At 37.2% G+C, this 18,229-nt stretch overlaps 4 protein-coding genes across 6 annotated transcripts; 1 reads left to right on the forward strand and 3 right to left on the reverse strand.

Moving 5' to 3' along the window:
• The first annotated feature begins 1,169 nt into the window (after window positions 1-1,169).
• LOC111467463 (auxin-responsive protein IAA32-like) lies at window positions 1,170-2,092 on the forward strand. The gene is made up of 4 exons (XM_023112369.1): window positions 1,170-1,298; window positions 1,364-1,570; window positions 1,668-1,776; window positions 1,890-2,092. The coding sequence occupies exons 1-4, from the start codon at window positions 1,196-1,198 to the stop codon at window positions 1,963-1,965; spliced, it is 495 nt and encodes a 164-aa protein (XP_022968137.1). The 5' UTR covers window positions 1,170-1,195; the 3' UTR covers window positions 1,966-2,092.
• A 1,048-nt stretch (window positions 2,093-3,140) lies between these two features.
• On the reverse strand, window positions 3,141-5,663 carry LOC111467447 (receptor protein kinase-like protein ZAR1). The gene is made up of 2 exons (XM_023112346.1): window positions 4,158-5,663; window positions 3,141-4,085 (listed from the first exon to the last, which is right to left on the reverse strand). The coding sequence occupies exons 1-2, from the start codon at window positions 5,641-5,643 to the stop codon at window positions 3,421-3,423; spliced, it is 2,151 nt and encodes a 716-aa protein (XP_022968114.1). The 5' UTR covers window positions 5,644-5,663; the 3' UTR covers window positions 3,141-3,420.
• A 3,734-nt stretch (window positions 5,664-9,397) lies between these two features.
• Window positions 9,398-12,098, reverse strand: LOC111467461 (reticulon-like protein B14). Its single transcript, XM_023112367.1, has 5 exons — window positions 11,562-12,098; window positions 11,295-11,475; window positions 10,482-10,611; window positions 9,835-9,904; window positions 9,398-9,748 (listed from the first exon to the last, which is right to left on the reverse strand). Exons 1-5 carry the CDS (start codon window positions 11,617-11,619, stop codon window positions 9,585-9,587), a joined length of 603 nt encoding a protein of 200 aa, XP_022968135.1. The 5' UTR covers window positions 11,620-12,098; the 3' UTR covers window positions 9,398-9,584.
• Window positions 12,099-12,351: 253 nt separating this feature from the next.
• On the reverse strand, window positions 12,352-16,282 carry LOC111467452. 3 transcript variants are annotated; one of them, XR_002714558.1, is made up of 7 exons: window positions 15,660-16,282; window positions 15,371-15,576; window positions 14,313-14,601; window positions 14,153-14,238; window positions 13,974-14,074; window positions 13,006-13,826; window positions 12,352-12,890 (listed from the first exon to the last, which is right to left on the reverse strand). XR_002714558.1 is itself a non-coding variant. In XM_023112351.1 (6 exons), exons 1-6 carry the CDS (start codon window positions 15,969-15,971, stop codon window positions 13,579-13,581), a joined length of 1,242 nt encoding a protein of 413 aa, XP_022968119.1. In that variant the 5' UTR covers window positions 15,972-16,282; the 3' UTR covers window positions 12,997-13,578. The 3 variants fall into 3 exon arrangements, 2 of the variants coding, with proteins under 2 accessions (XP_022968119.1, XP_022968120.1); XM_023112351.1 differs by lacking the exon at window positions 12,352-12,890 and having other exon boundaries at window positions 12,997-13,826; XM_023112352.1 differs by lacking the exon at window positions 12,352-12,890 and having other exon boundaries at window positions 13,022-13,826; window positions 13,983-14,074; window positions 15,660-16,280.
• Window positions 16,283-18,229: the final 1,947 nt, after the last annotated feature.

The raw sequence follows: 18,229 nt of genomic DNA on the forward strand, positions 1-18,229 counted from the left end.
ATTATTAATGAAAAGAGATAAAGAGAAAAATGCTTGCCTCTCCCTCTGTCTCTCCTTCCTTCTTTTTCACTTAGTCTTACATTTGTTTTTGTTAACAAAAGGGGTTCAAAATGGTAAAGAAACGTGTTACGGGTAGACAAATGTCTCGATCACGAGAATAGTGGAACAATATCTCTATTAGTACGATACCTTTTAGGCGAAACAAAAAACAAAGTTATAGGTGGGTCTTGTTCTATAAAACACACTAAGTTTAATAATCGTTAATGTTCCACTATCCTAATCACTATGTGTGAGATTCCACATTCGTTGGAGAGAAGGACGAAACATTACTTATAAGGGTGTAGAAACTTCACTCTAGTAGATGTGTTTTAAGACTGTGAGGCTGACGACGATACATAACGGGCCAAAACGAACAATGTCTGCTAGTAGTGGGCTTGTGCTGTATCACATGGTATCATGGTACCAGAGCCAGTCACAGGGAAGTGTGTCAGCGAGGATGCTAGCCCCCAAGGGGTGGATTGTGAGATTTCACATCGATTAAAGAGAGGAACGAACAATTTCTTATAAGGGTGTGGAAACATCTCTCTAATACACGTTTTAAAACCGTGAGACTCACAACGATACATAACTGGCCAATACGAACAATAGTTGCTAAGAGTGAGCTTGGGCTGTTATAAATGGTATCAGAGCAAGTTACCAAGCGGTGTGCTAGTGAGGATGTTGGGTGTCATGGTCATGCTTGTCCAAGGCGTATTTGCCTATGGCTGCATGTCGAATGTCTCAATCATGCTTGTCCAGGACATGTTGTCTATAGCTACATGCCCGTTTCAAACCCATTTTACATGTTTTTCTCTTAGATAGGTCTTTACTCTTTCATGTTGTGTCAAAACTAGAGTGTATGACTAGTCACCAAAATCATTTAGTCAGCCTACTATGTTTTTGTCTCGAAAGACGTGGAAGAGCAAAGAATCCAAAAACATATGTTTGTTAGCATCAAAGTGGCCAAGCCATAGCCCTTGTTTGGCTTACCATAACTTGCATGGAACACACACACACAATGACACAACAAGATAAACAAGGCTTGAATGAGTAGTAATGGGAAGACCCCATTCTTGTCCCCCAGAGTCCACACACACACATATATACAAACCCCTCCTTAACCCTTTCCTTTAAACTTTCTCAGGCCCTCTCCTCCATGGACCCTTATGCTCATCAAGAAGACCATGATCACCTCATAGACTTGGGGCTCAGCCTCAGAGCTTTGCAGCCTCAGCATCATCCCCGACCACGACCACATTGTGAGATGTTTTGTTTTGTTTTGTTTTTTGTTGGGTTTTGTTGCTGATTCAAGGTCGTTTTGAAGCGATGAATTGGGTGGCGGCGGCGGCTCAGCTGTCGGATCTCTACCAGAAGGGAGAAGAGTGTGAGGAAGAGGCGGAGGTGGTGCAGAGCAAACGGCGGCGGGGTTATGTGAAAGTGAATATGGATGGTGTCATTGTTGGCAGGAAAGTTTGCATCTTTGAACATGGTTACTATTCTGGTCTTGCCCTTCAGCTCGAAGACATGTTTGGTATGTACGGATATGTTTCAAAATTTAGGGAGATTGTCCATCGTCTCGATAAAATTAGACAAACTTCTAATGTGTATGTTTCATATTGTTCTATCAGGTCGACAATGTGAATTTGGATTGAAGCTATTCGAAACAGAATCTGAATTCTCTTTGTTCTACAAAGATGGAGATGAGAATTGGAGGAGTGTCAGTGACATTCCATGGAAGTAAGTTCCTCCCGTGTTATTGTCAATCATATATTTGTTAGTTGATTCGTCCCGTTTATAGTTAATGATCAACTCTTCTCTCATTCGGTTTACTTTTGTTGGTAAATGGACAGGCAATTCGTAGAAGGCGTGACGAGGCTAAGAATTGCTCGGAAAGACGAGGCTTTTGTTGTCCTTCATCAAAATTAGGTTAAATTTCCATGGAAATTGAACCTCAATGGAATTTTATCTTGTGCTACAATGGAGGCTTCTTTTCTCATGGGCAAATGACCTAATTCTAAGCACCCTTTCAAGCAACATCTTCCAATAAATAATTTTATATTGTATATTCGAGCTCGTATAAAATTATACATCTACACGGTGTCGCATAAGATATTTATCATACATACAACAAAAAACCAACTAAAGCTCAGTTCGAGTATGTGTTCTTGTGAGATCCTACATCGGTTGGAGAGGTTAACGAAACAAACTTTATAAGGGTACACGCCTTAAAATAATGAGATTGACAGCGATATGTAACGAGCCAAAACGAATAATATCTATTACTGGTGAGCTTGGGCTGTTACAAATGATATTAGAGTCAAACACCGGGCGGTATACCAGCGAGAACATTGGGCCTCCAAGGAGGGTGGAGTGTGAGATCCCACATCAGTTGGAGAGGAAAAACGAAACGTTCCTTATAAGGGTATTGAAAAATTTTCCCTAGTAAATGCGTTTTAAAACCATGAATCTGACGGCGATACGTAACGGACCAAAGCAGACAATATCTGTAAGCGATGGGCTTGGACTGTTACAAATAATATCAGAGACAGACACCAAGCAGTATGTCAGTGAGGACGCTGGCCCCCAAAGGGGTGGATTGTGAGAGCTCACACGAGTTAGAGAGGAGAACGAAACATTCCTTATAAGACTGTAGAAACTTCTCACTAGTAGACGCGTTTTAAAATCGTGAGGCTGACAACAATACGTAATGAGCCAAAGCGACAATATCTGTGTAGCGGTGGGCTTGGGCTATTACAAATGGTATCAGAGCAAGACATCGAGCGATTGGGTCTCTAACGAGGGTAGATTGTGAGATACCACATCAATTGAAGAGGGGAACGAAACATTCCTCAAAAGTACATGGAAACCTCTCCCTATTAGACGCGTTTTAAAATCATGAGACTAACAACGATACGTAACGGGCCAAAATAGATGATATCCTTTATGATTATAGCTTCGAATCTCGTCTAAGTCGATTATAATATAACGTGTCTTTGTTTAAAATAAGTTTGAATGAAATGAAATGATTGGCAAAAATGTCTTGGGGAGGTAAAGAATGGGCTATTAGAGCATCTTCTTGGAGGGCATGAGTCAAAAGTGGCTGCAGAATTTGCAGGGGCTCGTCCCTACAATCACGCTCATGTAAAAGTCAGCCATTTCCCACTTCAAACACTGCCTTCTTAACAACTCTAAAGCTCAACTGAAGAACACACCCATTTCTTCAACAAACTTTCTAGACAGTAAAAGAAAAACAAATTCTAACGAGTTTTCATTCGAACGAACATAAATCATCTTCATTTACACGAGCGTACGAAAAGCCAGAGTTTTGTTTCAAACCCTTTATGAGGGAGCTCGAGCTTTCGAGTATGAACGATTCATTGTTCACTTTGGATTCACAACCATCCTACTCAATGCATCAGAAACATGTCTCATCGTCGGTCTTCTTTCGGGACTATTTTGAACACAAGCTAAAGATATCTTCAAAACCGTGATAATCTCCTCGTCTGAATCGTCGTCCGGTGTCAAAGACGGATCTATAACATCCGAAAGCGGCTTCTTTTCCTCAATGCAGAGTTGAATCCATTGAACAAGATCCATCTCCGACACTCCAACTTGAACTATCGGCAACCTTCCAGTGATCATTTCGAGTAATATCACACCGAACGAGTAAACGTCCCATTTCTGGGATGGCTTCACGACCTTTAAAGCTTCTGGGGCTTGGTAGTAAGTATTCATATTAGAACTGAATGTACTAGCTTCAGAAGTTGCAGACTTAAGCTGTTTCTCGTGGGGTTTTTCGTCTGTCAAGTGACCCGATTGCAGAGTCGGAGATCCTCCAGCGATGTTAACAAGTCGAGCAAGCCCGAAATTTGAAATATGAGGTACCATGTTGTGTCCGAGAAGTACGTTGTTCGTCTTCAAATTGCCATGGACATACTTTTTGGGGCTAAACTCATGCAAGTAAACCAACCCTTTTGCAATACCTTCCATGATTCTTAACCGAACAGACCACGGTAACGGTGTAAACGACGATGTCCCGGGCTTCCCTGATAACGTTTGAACAATCAAAAACATATAAACGATCAAGTTCTAGCTGCAAGAAAGTTACGAAAACGTACCATGAATGGCAAATGCAAGGCTTCCATTTGATATGTAATCATAAATAAGCAGTTTTTCATCAACAGACCAATAATAAGCTCTAAGGCCAACAACATTTGGATGCCTTAGCTTCCCAATTGCTTCAACTTCAGTTTGAAACTCTTTAAACCTTTGTGAACCTCCTTCACCCAATCTTCTCACAGCTAAAGTGAGGCCATTTTCGAGCACGACTTTATACACTATCCCGATACTACTTTTCCCCAAAACGAACGCCGATGCCTTAAGAAGTTCGTCGAGATCAAACGTCACGTTTGAATCAAGAGGTACGAGATCAAACTGCTGGACATGCTCCGAAACATTCTCGGATTCACCCTTTTGAAAGCAGAGACAATCCTTTCTTCTTCCTTTCTGAAAACCATCTTTAGATTCGTCTACCTTCTTCCCATTTCTACGAGTCCAAAACCTCGAATAGCAATACGAAAACAGCAACCCAATCAGACAGATACCGATAATGTCGCCGACGATTATTGCAACCAACGTGCTCCTACTCAACCCTCCTTTGTCATACTTACTACCATTACCACCCTCAGACCTCCCAGGTGGAGAATTATCCGGGAAAAACGGGAACGATGACGGCGAACTCGCGCCTGGAGCTTCCGAAGAACACGGATTCTTCAATGGAGGTCCACAAAGACCAGGATTACCAATGAAAGCAGTAGGTCCTCTGTTCATAAGAGCACCATTTTGGGGTATTGAACCACTCAAATCATTATAACTAAGATCAATATAAACCTTTTCAGGAAGGTTTCCTAAGCTAGCAGGGATTGAACCAGAGAACAAATTATATGAGAAATCAACAGTTCCTTGTAAGCTAGAGAGATTACCAATATCCATAGGGATTGAACCATTGAACATATTGTGAGAAACATCCAATTTTTCCAAGAAATTCAAACTAGAACCAAATCCAACAGGCAGAGCATTGGTAAGATTATTGTGACTAATATCAAGAATTCTAAGTCTTGTGCATTGAATCAACGAAACAGGCAACGACCCATTAAAGAAATTGTGAGATAAATCCAAGATTTGAAGGTTTTTGAGCTTACCAACATCATTTGGGACAAACCCAGAAAAGGAATTCCCAAAAATCACCAAGCTCTGTATTCCATTAGCTTGGAAAAGCTCCAATGGCAGAGTTCCATGGAGTTTATTGTTCCTTAGATTCACATGGCGAAGGTGAGAAAGAATCCCCAACGAAGAAGGGAGAATCCCTTTGAGATTCTTCTTGGGAATACTAAGGGAAACGACTCTTAGATCATTGCATGTAACGCCATTCCAAGAACAAGGGTTTTGATCTGAAGAATTCCAGTTGCTGAGGGAGCCGTCTGGGTCTTCTGTGATGAACTGTTTGAAGGAGAAAAGGGCGGTGCCCTCGTCGTTCAAAGCCGCCATTGAAAGACAGAAATTGCAGAGGAGAAAGATGAAGGACATGGAAGGAGGGTTTTCCATGGTTAGTTGAAGTTTGGTGTTCTTCGCCGGAAAAGTAAGTGATAAGAAGAGATGAAGAAGAGAGAGAGCTTGAAAAAGCTTTTCTCAAGGCCAAAAAGATATAAGTCATTCAATGGCGAATACAGAGAAAAAGGAGAATAGTGTTTTAACGTCTAGTGACTCATTAAATTATCCTTGAGAGATGATGTGGCTCAAAACAACATGATTGTCCCGTGACTCAACTCAATTGTTCAACCGACTCCCACATCCACTAATTTAAGGAATGATCATGAGTTTATAATCAAGGAATACTCTCTCCACTAGAATGAAGCTTTTTGGGAAGCCCGTGAGAGCTTATGCTCAAAGTGGACAATGTCACTCTATGGTAGAGAGTCATGTTCTATCAGAGCCATGCCCTAAACTTAGTCATGTCGATAGAACCCTCAAATGTCGAACAAAGGACTCCAAAAGAAAAAGGAGTCGAGCATCGATTAAGGGACGACGTACTTTGTTCGAGGAGAAGTGTTAATAATGTAATGTACGTTAATTAATAATGTACATTATAATACCCATCATGTTTTTGTCAATACTATTGTTGGATTAAAGTCAAAATTTGTGACAATTTTATGTGTTTATTTTAAGAAAAAACATTAACGTTGTTTCATCCCATACTTAATTTAGATTCCTACTTGTTTTGAGCTAAGTTTTTTTACTCAACGATTAGTCATGAAACTATACTTCGAGCCAGCCAACCGTTGTTTGATAACTCGAATGTACTTTAAAACTAATCATTATTGAGAAAATTATTTTTTTTTTTTTAAATTTTGACTAAAAGTTTAAATATATTCTTTAGAAAATTACCATAAAAAATTAAAAAATAAAAAACAAAATGATTAAGTTGGTTTTAATTATTTTGTTTTTTACTTTATTTTAATTTGTTAGTTTCTTCCATTTGCACCTCAAATTGAGGTAAAATTATATATATATATATATATATATATATATAATTAATTAATTAATTAATTTTTTTTTGTTGAAATTCTTAAATTTTGGCAAATTTTTCGGACATTAATTTTTTTTCTTAAACAAAATTAATTTTATGCAAAATTTTATTTTATTAAAATTAATACGTTTGTGAAAGGTTTTACATTTTTTTAAAAAAAAAATTGCTAAAATTAATGGTTGAATTATTGAAAAAAAAAATTGCAATAATTATTGAATTTGGAGTGAATTTTGTGAAATTGAAAGTTATGATGGAAATTAATACAATTTAACGATATACTAAAAAAAGGTAAATTTAATTTGATCCCATTAGGATTAATATATCAATCATTGAATTCTTTTTAATTAAAAACACTTATTATATTTAAAAGGTTAAATTAATATATAAAAAAATCAAATTTTTGTGTAGTTAATTAAAAAAATATCCTTAAATTTTTAAAACGTCAATAATATTCTTATTCAATAATTTTAATTATTTAAAAAAAAAAAAAAAAAAAAAAACACACATTCTTTCGATACACTCAACAACGTACGGCAGATTGGAATTCGCATGTGACAGTTTCCGACAAAATCCAATAATAATTAATTGAAATAAACAACTAATATAATAAAATAAAGGTATTAATATTAGGAATAATAATTTTAAAATACAAAGTGTTATTTTTATTTAAATTCTTATATTTTTTATTATATTTTATATAAACATGTTTTTAAAATTAGTAAATGATATTTTAATGGTAAGGTGGGGTCCACCGGGGACCACACTCTCGCGATGCGGAATGATCAGACGGCGACCGTTGAGTGTCCACCGCAATTACTATAATAAGTAATCATTGTTTAGTAACCGTTAAAGTGCTACATCGTAATAATTTCTATCTTGCGGGGACCACCTTTCCAGCCAATCACAAATTTTTGCGGTTTTTTATTTTATTTTAATGTTGTATATTAAATCAACGGCTGGGATCTTCTTGCTTACCTGGTACGCTTAGTACGACGTGGTTTGATTAGTACCACGTGGAGAGTGAGGGACATATAAAGCTAGAAAGAGGAATGGTTCACGAGCGAAGAGAATTAGAGCAATGTATCGCGAGAAAATGGAGAGAAATTGTACGACAGATTAGGAGTGGTGAGTCCCACGTGTCTGGAGGAGCTCCGGGACGTGAAACTGAGAGACGGAGAAAACAAAGTATTTAAATGAAAATAAATTTCATTTTAGGGTCTAATTTGCAATTTAATGATGTGTAGGGACTATCCTATAAATAGTTGTGTTAGTGGTCCCGCTTTAGACATTTTTTAAAATAAAGTTTTTACCCTTACAGCACAATTAAAAATTAAAAAAAAAAAAAAATTAAACATACACTCACTCTAAATATTTAATTTAAAAAATACACTTAAAATTTTTTAAATAATTTTAAAAATATCCTTTTAACTTTTAAAATATTTTAAATCTTTAAAATTTTTATTAATATCTTAAGAAACTTTAAAAATCCGGTAATTTTTTTTTTTATAGTTTTTAAAAAATATTTTTGTTGTAAATACCAAGTTTAAAAAATACTCGTGAATTTTTAAAAATAATATAAAAATATTTGCAAATAAATAATTTATAATATGTCGATAGACGAGTTTATATGATGGTATGATACAACACCTTTCCTAGAACAAAGTACGTCTCCCCTTAATTAAGACTCGGCTTCTTTTTCTCTTGGAGCCCTTTGTTCGACCTTTGAGGATTTACTAATTTATAGGGACGACTAAGTTTAGAACATGACTAGAGTCATACCAGGTTGGACCAACACAACTCTCTACAGTAGTATAATATTGTCCACTTTGAGTGTAAGCTCTCATGACTTTACTTTCGGCTTCCCAAAAAGCCTCATACCAATGGTGAGAATATTCTTTGATTATAAACGATCATTCTTTAATTACAATCTATTAAATAAATTTAATGAAAAAATATAACTAATTGGAAATGGTAATTTTTTATTTTTTATTTTTTATTTTTACTTTTTCTCATTTCATTTTTATCCACTTAACTTTAATTTTTCTTACATATTTTAAAGCAGTAAAATAAAAAAAAATGGAGGAGGAAGATTTACATGCAATTGTTTTGCTGTTAGCCGTTGGTAGACGCGCCACCGTCTCGTTATTGGGTTGCGGCGGACGCGGAGACACAACCGCCACACCCGGCGGCGCATACAGTACCGTATGTGTCGGGGTGTGACATGTCTTTCTCTTTAGAACCGCCGCCGGTGCAGGAGAATACGATCGTTGTAATAACAGAAATTGAAATCACCGCCGCCCATAATATCAGAACTGCCGAGCCGCTCATCAATCCGCCACCGCCGCCGCCGCCTCTCAAATCTGTTAACTCCCTCACCGTTTAAAAACCCTCCTCCGATCTCTCCAAGGATTAAGACAAACGAATATAATGAAGGGGTGCACCAAGGGCCTAAATACCTAATCCTATGACAGACTATGATGCCACGTGGACATCACAGCTTTTGTTTGTTGGATGATGAAAGTCCCACATCGGCTAATTTAGGAAACGATCATGGGTTTATAAGTAAGGAATACTAACTCCATTGGTGTGAGGCCTTTTGGGAAGCCCAAAGCAAAGCCATGAGAGCTTATGCTCAAAGTGGACAATATCATACCATTGTGGAGAGTCGTGTTCGTCTAACATGGTATCAGAGTCATGCCCTAAACTTAGCCGTGCCAATAGATTGGAAAATCCTCGAATGTCGAATAAAGGACTCCAAAAAAAAGAAAAATCTTTTAGTAGAAGATATTATTGTTAAAATATTAATCAGTTAATATATGTTCAAATGGGTTCATACATTAATGGATTTCTAAATCTACTATCAAACACGTATTTAAAAACATGGAATACAACTCGATTTTGATTGAATCTAAGACGGGTTCGGGACGAACTAAGTGATTGAAATATAGGGTATTAGGAACTAAGTTTGTTTGATATGGGTCCTTCTTGGGATTTTGCTGAGAAAATTGGAGTGTAAAGTGTGGAAGAAGGTGTCCATGGAAGACTTGAGGTTGGAGACAAGCTTATGAATCTCCTCCTCGTACTTGTCCAACACAATTGGAACTGTTTGTAAGCTCAAAAACACTGCTCAATATTAAGAACAACATGTCACGGTCCTTTTAGACACACAAAATCTATTGAAAGTGAGAGAGGAAGAGAGTGATACCAACCAATGTATATGAGATTCAATGAGTTCATCAGCTCACCAATTAGTGATACCAACCAAATGCTACCCATTACCTGCGAAATGGGTTGATTCATTTGATCATGTTTTAGTTACTCACCCGAGTAATTACTATCTTATAAAGATTATGTGTGAGATCCCACGTTGATTGGAGAGGGGAACGAGTGTTAGCAAAGGGTGGATTGTAAGATAGTACATCGGTTGGAGAGGGACAACGAAGCATTCCTTAGAAGGTGTGGAAACCTCTCCCTAGCAAGACGCATTTTAAAAATCTTGAGGGAAGCTCAAAAATGATAATATCGATTCATGGTGGGTTTGGGCCGTTACAAATAAGATTAGAGTCAGACATTGCGTAATGTGTCAGCAAGGACGCTGGGCCCCAAAAGCTCAGTGTGCCAGCAACAACACTGAGCCCCCAAGAGGTGGACACGAGGCGATGTGCCAATGAGTATGCTGGCTCTCGAAGAGGGTGAATTATGAATTTCCAAATTGATTGGAGAGAAAAACGAATGTCAGCGAAGATGTTAGGCCCTGAAAGGGGTGGATTGTGAGATTTGGAAGGGTACCAATACAACTTTGGCGTATAAAAATATAAAATAGGTATAAATTAAATACTGAGATTTGTAAGGGTACCATTGCAAATAGCTTAAAGTTTTGGGCAGTTGAAATTTGAAAGAAGTGGTGGAGAAACCAGTTGAATGTATCAAAGAAATGAGTGAGAGTGGCGTTTGAGATCTCAAAATCATGCACACTCGGTGGAGCCCTGCCAAGCCACGTCACCAATAAGATTAAAAAAAAATTACTGTATCAATTTTTACCATAAATTCAAACGAGTTCTACAATTTTTATCCTATGTTCAATTTTTGCAAATTCATCCAATTATTTAAATCAAACAAAATTATTTTACTTCTAAAACCTTATTATAAAAAAAACAACTTTACCCGTATCAATTTTTACCATATGATGATCGATAATTTTTACCCATTCACTCAGTAATTTTAACAAAATATTTTCATAACACGTTAGTTTCAAATCAAATTTTAATGGAAAAAAATCCGTGTACAACCACTAGTAACAGATATGGTCTTCTTTGAGCTTTCACTTTCGAATTTTCCCTCAAAGTTTTAAAACACATAGCTGAGAGATTTCCACATCCTTGTAAAAAAAAATGTTTCGTTCTCCTCTCCAATCAATGTAAGATCCCACAATTCATTCATTCAGGGCCTAGCGTCTTCGCTGGCGCTCGTTCTTCTCTCCCGTGGATTTGGGATCTCACAGTTAGAATTAGACTATTTTTCTTTTGAAATCTTACAAATTTTGTACAACTTTATTTTCAACGAAACCTTATCGAAGATTTAAAATTACGACATTTATCTGAATTTAAAGCAGAATCGAACAAAATTGAAAGTTTAGAGATAAAAATAGAATAAGAAGAATTGGATTTACCAGTTGATGAGAAGAGCCAATTTGTTCCAAGAGAAGAGGAGAAGCATAGTAATGATGAGTAGATAGCAAAGCAGAGTAACAAAGTGGTAGTCCAAGACCTCAAGCAGAAACCAAACGCCGCTGATTCCGGCCAACATCGCCGCCGATTCTCTCTTCTTCTTCCACAGCATCAACTCCGCCACTGCCATTCAAATCCAAAACACCCCCTTATATTCAACATCAAATTGATATATTTTATAACAAAACTCTAAACTTTTAATTCTGAACCTTTGCCATGCCCAAAAATGGAATGCAGAAACCTCGGACGGACGCCGGAGTCGGACATTATAATGTTTGCTTGCCGGAAAGTTTATGGGTTTTGTGGAGAAGATGAAAGAAAGGAATGGGTTTTATGGAGAATTTATTAAGGAATTCTTGTTTGTGGGCATGCTTCTCTTCTTATTTCTCTATTAAATTTCCAATAAATATTGCAATTTTTTATAATTTAATTCTTTTCCATACTCAAAATTCAATTTTTCTTTTCTAAACTTTACTAATTTTGTACAAGTTTAGGAGGGTTTCTTCTAAATCCGCCCGCCTCACAATTTTAAAATCTGTCTACTAGGAGGAGAGGTTTTAATGTTCCCCTCTCCGACAAACGAAAGATCTCACAATTCCCCTCTCCAACAAACGAAAGATCTCACAATCCACCTCTTTGGAGGCCAACATCCAATAGTACACTGCTCGGTGTTCTCCTCTCCAACCAATGTGAGATCTCACAATCCACCCCTTGGGGGCCTACGATGTTCCCTTCTCCAACCAATGTGAGATCTCACAATCCACCCCTTGGGAGGCCCAACATCCTCGCTGACACACTGCATAGTGTCTGGCTCTAATTCCATTTGTAACAATCTAAATTCACTGCTAATAGATATTGTCCACTTTGACCCATTACATGTTGTCGTCAACCTCACAGTTTTAAAACACGCCTACCAAAGAGAGATTTCTACACGCTTATAAAGATTGCTAAATTCCCCAACTCAACCAATGTGGAATTTCACCGTCATTGACTAGCTAGTTGAGTACAAAAGGGGTATGTTTTAGTCTTTAATTTTCAAGCATTTTCCAATTTAGTTTTAATACCCTGTAAACTTATAACCATCCAAATTTAACATTCATTTACCAGGAGGGTAAATTGAAAAAAGTTTTTACCAAAACACTCAAAAGCACATCTAGATATTCCAACACAGCAGCATCATCCATTTAGCTCACAATTAATAGACATTAAAAAGTAGCTCAGAAAACTTACTTGGTATAGTGGAATCAGAAACTTTGTTACAGGTCCTATGAACACCAGGCAAGCAAGCCAACGCTGTGTTTCCATAAGTGGGTCCCTGCCCTCTGTAAAGCAGAAACTAGAGGCTTTCTTACCGTACACTTACCATTTCTACAGATCAGGACACAACACTTGGTCATTGAGCATTGCTTACTAGAGGCTTTCTTACCGTACACTTACCATTTCTACAGATCAGGACACAACACTTGGCCATTGAGCATTGCTTACGAGTAAGGATCTTCTTGCTTTCACATTCTTTCATCTTCACATGACGGCCATACCTGAAAAAAAATGGGCAAGTAAAAGATGCCTACATCTTTAACAAACAGACCCTCAATTAAGCAATTCTATAGATATGGGAAAGAGAAGAAAACTAAGCCAAGAACAGATAGATACCCAAGTTCAGGGCGTTTTGTACGCTTTCCATATACATTTCTAATCGTTATAACCTGTTCATGGTCAAGGAAACTCCTGCAGTACAGTTCAATGCCTGAATAAAACCAGTGAGGTGCTAAATCCTCTTAAGTAACATTACATTCTAACAAAATTAGGACCGTCAGTTGGAGGGATTAAGGAAGGCCTGATTTCTCAAATGATGGCTCTTCTATGGATACATAAACTAAAAGGTGAAAGCAAAGAAGAACACATGCTTATTAATACATGTCGAATCAGCATCTACCTTGCTAAACCAGCGAGTCTTACAGCTATGTTCTCTTCTTACATCTTTAGACTTCACTTTCTATCGGTCTTTGTTAATACATCAGGCACGGCACACCGACGACCAACTAAAGCTTCAGTATTTTGCAACCTATCACATTCCTTAACCTTCCTTCAATCCCCCACCTTGACAAAAGCAAACGAGTGTACCACTCCTTCAACAGGCATACGGCTCAATCCAACTAATTACAGGGTTCTTTTGTAGGGCCACAACTTGTCGACTTTCGTTTTCTAGTTTGTAAGAGTATCGTATCAGTAAGGTGCTAAATCTCGTCGGCAGAAGAATACGAAATCTGGGTGATTGACCTGGAGTTCTTTTAACCACTTATCAGCTTCCCGCGAGAGCTTGTTTGCCAATTGATGCTCAACTCCACCATTTCGCATCCACAATGATGACCCTTTAAACTTGTATGAAGCAAGTCCAAAAATTCTTAAAGGAACTTTTTTGGCATCCGTCTTACAAGGATATGCCACAAATGGCAATTGAGGGCTTTGAAGGCCTAAAAAATATGAAGAAAATGAATTTTCATGCTCTTCTCAGATATATAATGTACATCGAATGTCACACGATATTAAACATTAAAATATTCTAAATGACATAACAGAATCCCAAAATGAACTTAAACATTGGTTAAACTGGCAAGAAATTGAATTACCTCCCATTGCGGTATGTAGAGAATGGTATGTGAGAAAGCAAGCATCAAGATCCTTTAATGTTTGCCCAGTTGGTATCCTGTAAATTGGGTACCTACAACACGTTTTGGTTTGGAAGCAATTAGTCACATGGATATTAAAGAGAATTCATAGAATGTGAAGATTCTGATACCATGCCACAGATATCCAACTACATGGTAGTAGGTCACAACTTCTCATTGTTTTCAGCTGAGGGAAACGAGAAGCAAGGTCAGATATCTGTATGCAAAAAAACAAAGAAAAATGAGAAGCTGTAAACCCGAATATATTCTCAAACCCAGAAAACTACTTGCCTTGTCTGCCAGAGGTTCGCGTGAATACGGTTGGTCTCTTTCAAGATACTCAAATAGAAGGCAACCTTGAGAATTGCAAGATTCAGCCTCATCGCTGGAGCAGTCCTCGAGACGTCCCAAATGCTGGTCCCTCAAAGACAATCTATCCATTCTAAGAGGAGCTGTGATAGACGGATCATTATGGTGGGGTGGTTCTCTACAGTGTTTTATTCTTCTCTTTGTTTCAGAATCACTACTACCATCACTACTTGAATCTCTGTAGTCACTATCAGTTTCCTCACCCCATTGCCTTCCAAACAACCAAAGCTTATGCATCAGTATCACAAAAAACAAACGTAAGAATATGATAGAATTCACAATCAAATTCATGAAACTCGAGAACAATATAACGTCCCATCAAAGCACACAAATTCTTTTTTCTTAATGATGTCATACTACTACATTCATAGCGTAAGAATATGATCAACCAAAAAAGTGAAACGACTCCAGCTACAAGAAATGGCAATCAAATTCTAGAACATTGATCCAAACGAGTCTACCCTTCAGTGTTTACCCTGTGCTCTATTTTCCTGAATGAAAACCTCTCACGCCATACTTAGTAACACAAAATGACATTCAGATTCTCATACTCTAAAACGCTCTCGATCCCGCCATTAATCAAGATGACATATTAACTAAGCAATCAAAAGTTGGTTAAACTTTAAAAACAGTTTTGCAACATAGAAAGGAGGAATTTTGTCCCGAAACGAGGATCGGTAGAAGAAAAGCATTCTACGCGAACTACGAATTGGCATTATGGTCCATAGGATAAAGCTACAAAATCTAGGGACAAAATATAAACAGAACATCAAATCACTCGAGGAAAAAAAATACCCTTCCACCAAACCACAAACCTAACCCTCAGTACCCCTCATAAGTAAAACAGAATCAGAACCAAAAGATTGCAAATTCCCGAGTTGAGAAGCTGCATGCTAAAATATGCACCAATGAATGGATTAAAGAGAACAACATTTCATAGAAGATAATCTTCATGACCTCAATTCCAGCATATTGAATACCTTGGCTTTGTAGACGATTCCGTGCCATACAATTGTATGCCAGACAAATACGGGACATAATACTGAACCACACCATCAGTGTTATTCAATAACAGAGGCACTCCAGCGCCATAAGCGCTCCACTCCTTGAAAGTTTCCCACAAATCACCAAGCACAAAAAAAGGCTGCCTCTCCGAATCGCTCGTTTTCCAACCTCTCAACGCACTCTGCAAGAAACAAAACACAAGTCAGCTGAGTTCCAGAAGTGAAATCGAATAAAAGTTAAACATTGCTCTAAACCCACTCAAACCTTAGAGAGAAACTGAGCAGGCACAGACGGAGTAACCGACTGCAAAAAGCGCTCGAGATTACTTAACGGAGAAACAGCCGGCTGGGGAATTGGTTTAGTAGCTTCATCAGAGACGACACGGTCCCCAGCCTCTGTAATCGGATACTGCACCGAAACATCCTTAACCGCGCAAGATGGAGTAGCTGAAGCGTGTTCTTGAGGTCTACAGAGCCTATCATTTTGACGGCTGAGAAGGCCCTTCCTGGCTCTCGATGAATCGTAAAACCGGTCCTCACCTCTGACGCGACCAAACCGAACACCTGCTCCTAACATCTCGACAGTCTACCACCAACTAAGGAACACTAGTCTGCAAGTGGCAAGAACAATCCCTAACCAAAGTCAACGACGACGGCGACGGCGACGAAGGGAAGTGGAAGAGAAATGGCGGTGCGATCTGATAATCTGAAATCCAGACAGCAGAAACAGCAATTGTCAGATCTTTCCGGGGAAATCAGATCGCCGATGAGGAATTTCAAGTGAGAAGAGAATCAGTAGCTTTGAATAACACGAAGTCGAATGGAATGGGAGGAAATCAAAGCGGCTCAACGAAAATCCGATTAGGATTAAAATGAGGGAGATTTTTTTTTTCTTTTTTAAAATAAAGAAATTAAATATTGAAAATCACCTCTCTTCTTCTTCCTTTTTTTTTTTTTTTTTTTTTTTACAAAATTAAAATTAAAATTTNTTTTTTTTTTTTTTTTTTTTTTTAACAAAATTAAAATTAAAATTTACAAATTTAGATACTAGATTTTTAAAAATTGAAAACTCTAGTTGAGAATCCTAATAAAAATAAATTAATTAAGATATTAAATAAGAAAATTAGTGTTTACTACGTAAGAGCTAATAAAATTCAGATCCCAAATTAACAAAATTACAATTAATTCACTTCGAATTAACAAAATTCCTTTAACTTCAAATTAAAATATTAACAGTAATAATTTTTGTGAATTATAAAAATAAATTATGTGTTTTTTTTAAGTATAATATTAACCAATTTTTTTGTAAGTTCAAAAGTATTTTTAAAAGATATTAAAAATTTAAGACGGTTCCATCCAAATTTAATAGTAAGAGTATTTTTTAGATTTTTTTTTATTTAAGTTATCTTTTAGAAAAAGTTGGGTATTTTTATTAATTTATTACATAATTATAATAATAATAATAATAATGTAATTTTCAATATTTAGAAGTAGAGGGCGAGCTCCCGCCACACGAAATTCCGAAAATTAACGTTTTGTCTTGTTTAGGGGCAAAACTGTGAAATTGAGAATATGTAGGGACGAAACAGAAAAAGTCTGGCGCGGCGGAGATCCGGAGCTGTGGTTAGGTAAGGACAGCTTATTTACGGGGCATCTCGCAATCGCAACTGGAATGTGGACCCCGCCGAATGGACCATTTTGTGCCACGTGTACGGTCCGATAAAATCAAACACTACCAACTAAATATATATATATAATTATTATTTTTGGATAATAAAAATGGATAAGGATTCAAAAGAGAGAAAGCAAAAAGGGAAAAAAGTCGCATTTGGCAACAAAGCCATCTTGAGGTACACGTAATGATGAGAAATTAAAGATAAAACTCCATTATTATTTGTAATTACAAAATTTTTCTGAGATTCTAACGAGTATCGGGTGCTAGTCCCAAAGGGAGTGGATAGTGAGATCTCGTGTCAGTTGAAGGGAACAAAACATTCTTTATTGGAGTGTGAAAACTTCTACCTAACACACATTTTAAAAACCTTGAACGAAAGTCCGAAGAGAACAATACCTGGTAGCAGTAGGCTTGAACGATTACAAATTCAAACTTTGAGGAGAAGTCTAAAAAGAAAAACTCAAAGAACAATACCTGGTAGTAGAAGACTTGGACGATTACAAATTCAAACTTTGAGAAGAAGTCCGAAAAGAAAAGTTCAAAGAAGACAATATCTACCCGCAATGACCCATGGCTTGGGCCGCTACAAATTCAATGGATAAGATGATTATTATTATGATTCAGCTATCTGTCCTGTCCCAAAATTGGGTCATAAATGCACTCCAAAGAACAAATGAGATGATCATTATTCTGATTCAGCTATCAGCTCTATCAGAGCTAAGACTGAGTCATAAACGCACAACCAAAGAACATATTACACGTTATGGTGCACTAAATAATTAATTTTGAGTTAATATCCTACCAAAGAAACAAAATTTGTATTAAAAAAAGAAATAAATGGTACTTAGGGAGTGAAATAATGGAAGAGAGAGAATGAAACCCATGATGTGTTAAAGAGAAAAACCTGAAAAAGAAGCAAAAGAACAAAGAACATGAAACTTTACCTAAATTACACGAAGAGTCTGCAAATTGCAAAAGTGGGCTCCCTGTTAAGACAATAAGACAATTATTGTGGACAAAATCATGTGGATGAAAACAACCAGCAAAGGATTCTCCTTCACATATATGGTTTTTGAGCGTTGAAAAATGCAGATGCCAAAAAGTTTAGCAGTGCCTCCAAGTTAGCTAATGGTTTTGTTGAAACTATGGACGGAAGAGCA

This window comes from Cucurbita maxima, unplaced genomic scaffold, assembly GCF_002738345.1.
Source record: "Cucurbita maxima cultivar Rimu unplaced genomic scaffold, Cmax_1.0 Cma_Scf00034, whole genome shotgun sequence".
Taxonomy (NCBI): domain Eukaryota; kingdom Viridiplantae; phylum Streptophyta; class Magnoliopsida; order Cucurbitales; family Cucurbitaceae; genus Cucurbita; species Cucurbita maxima.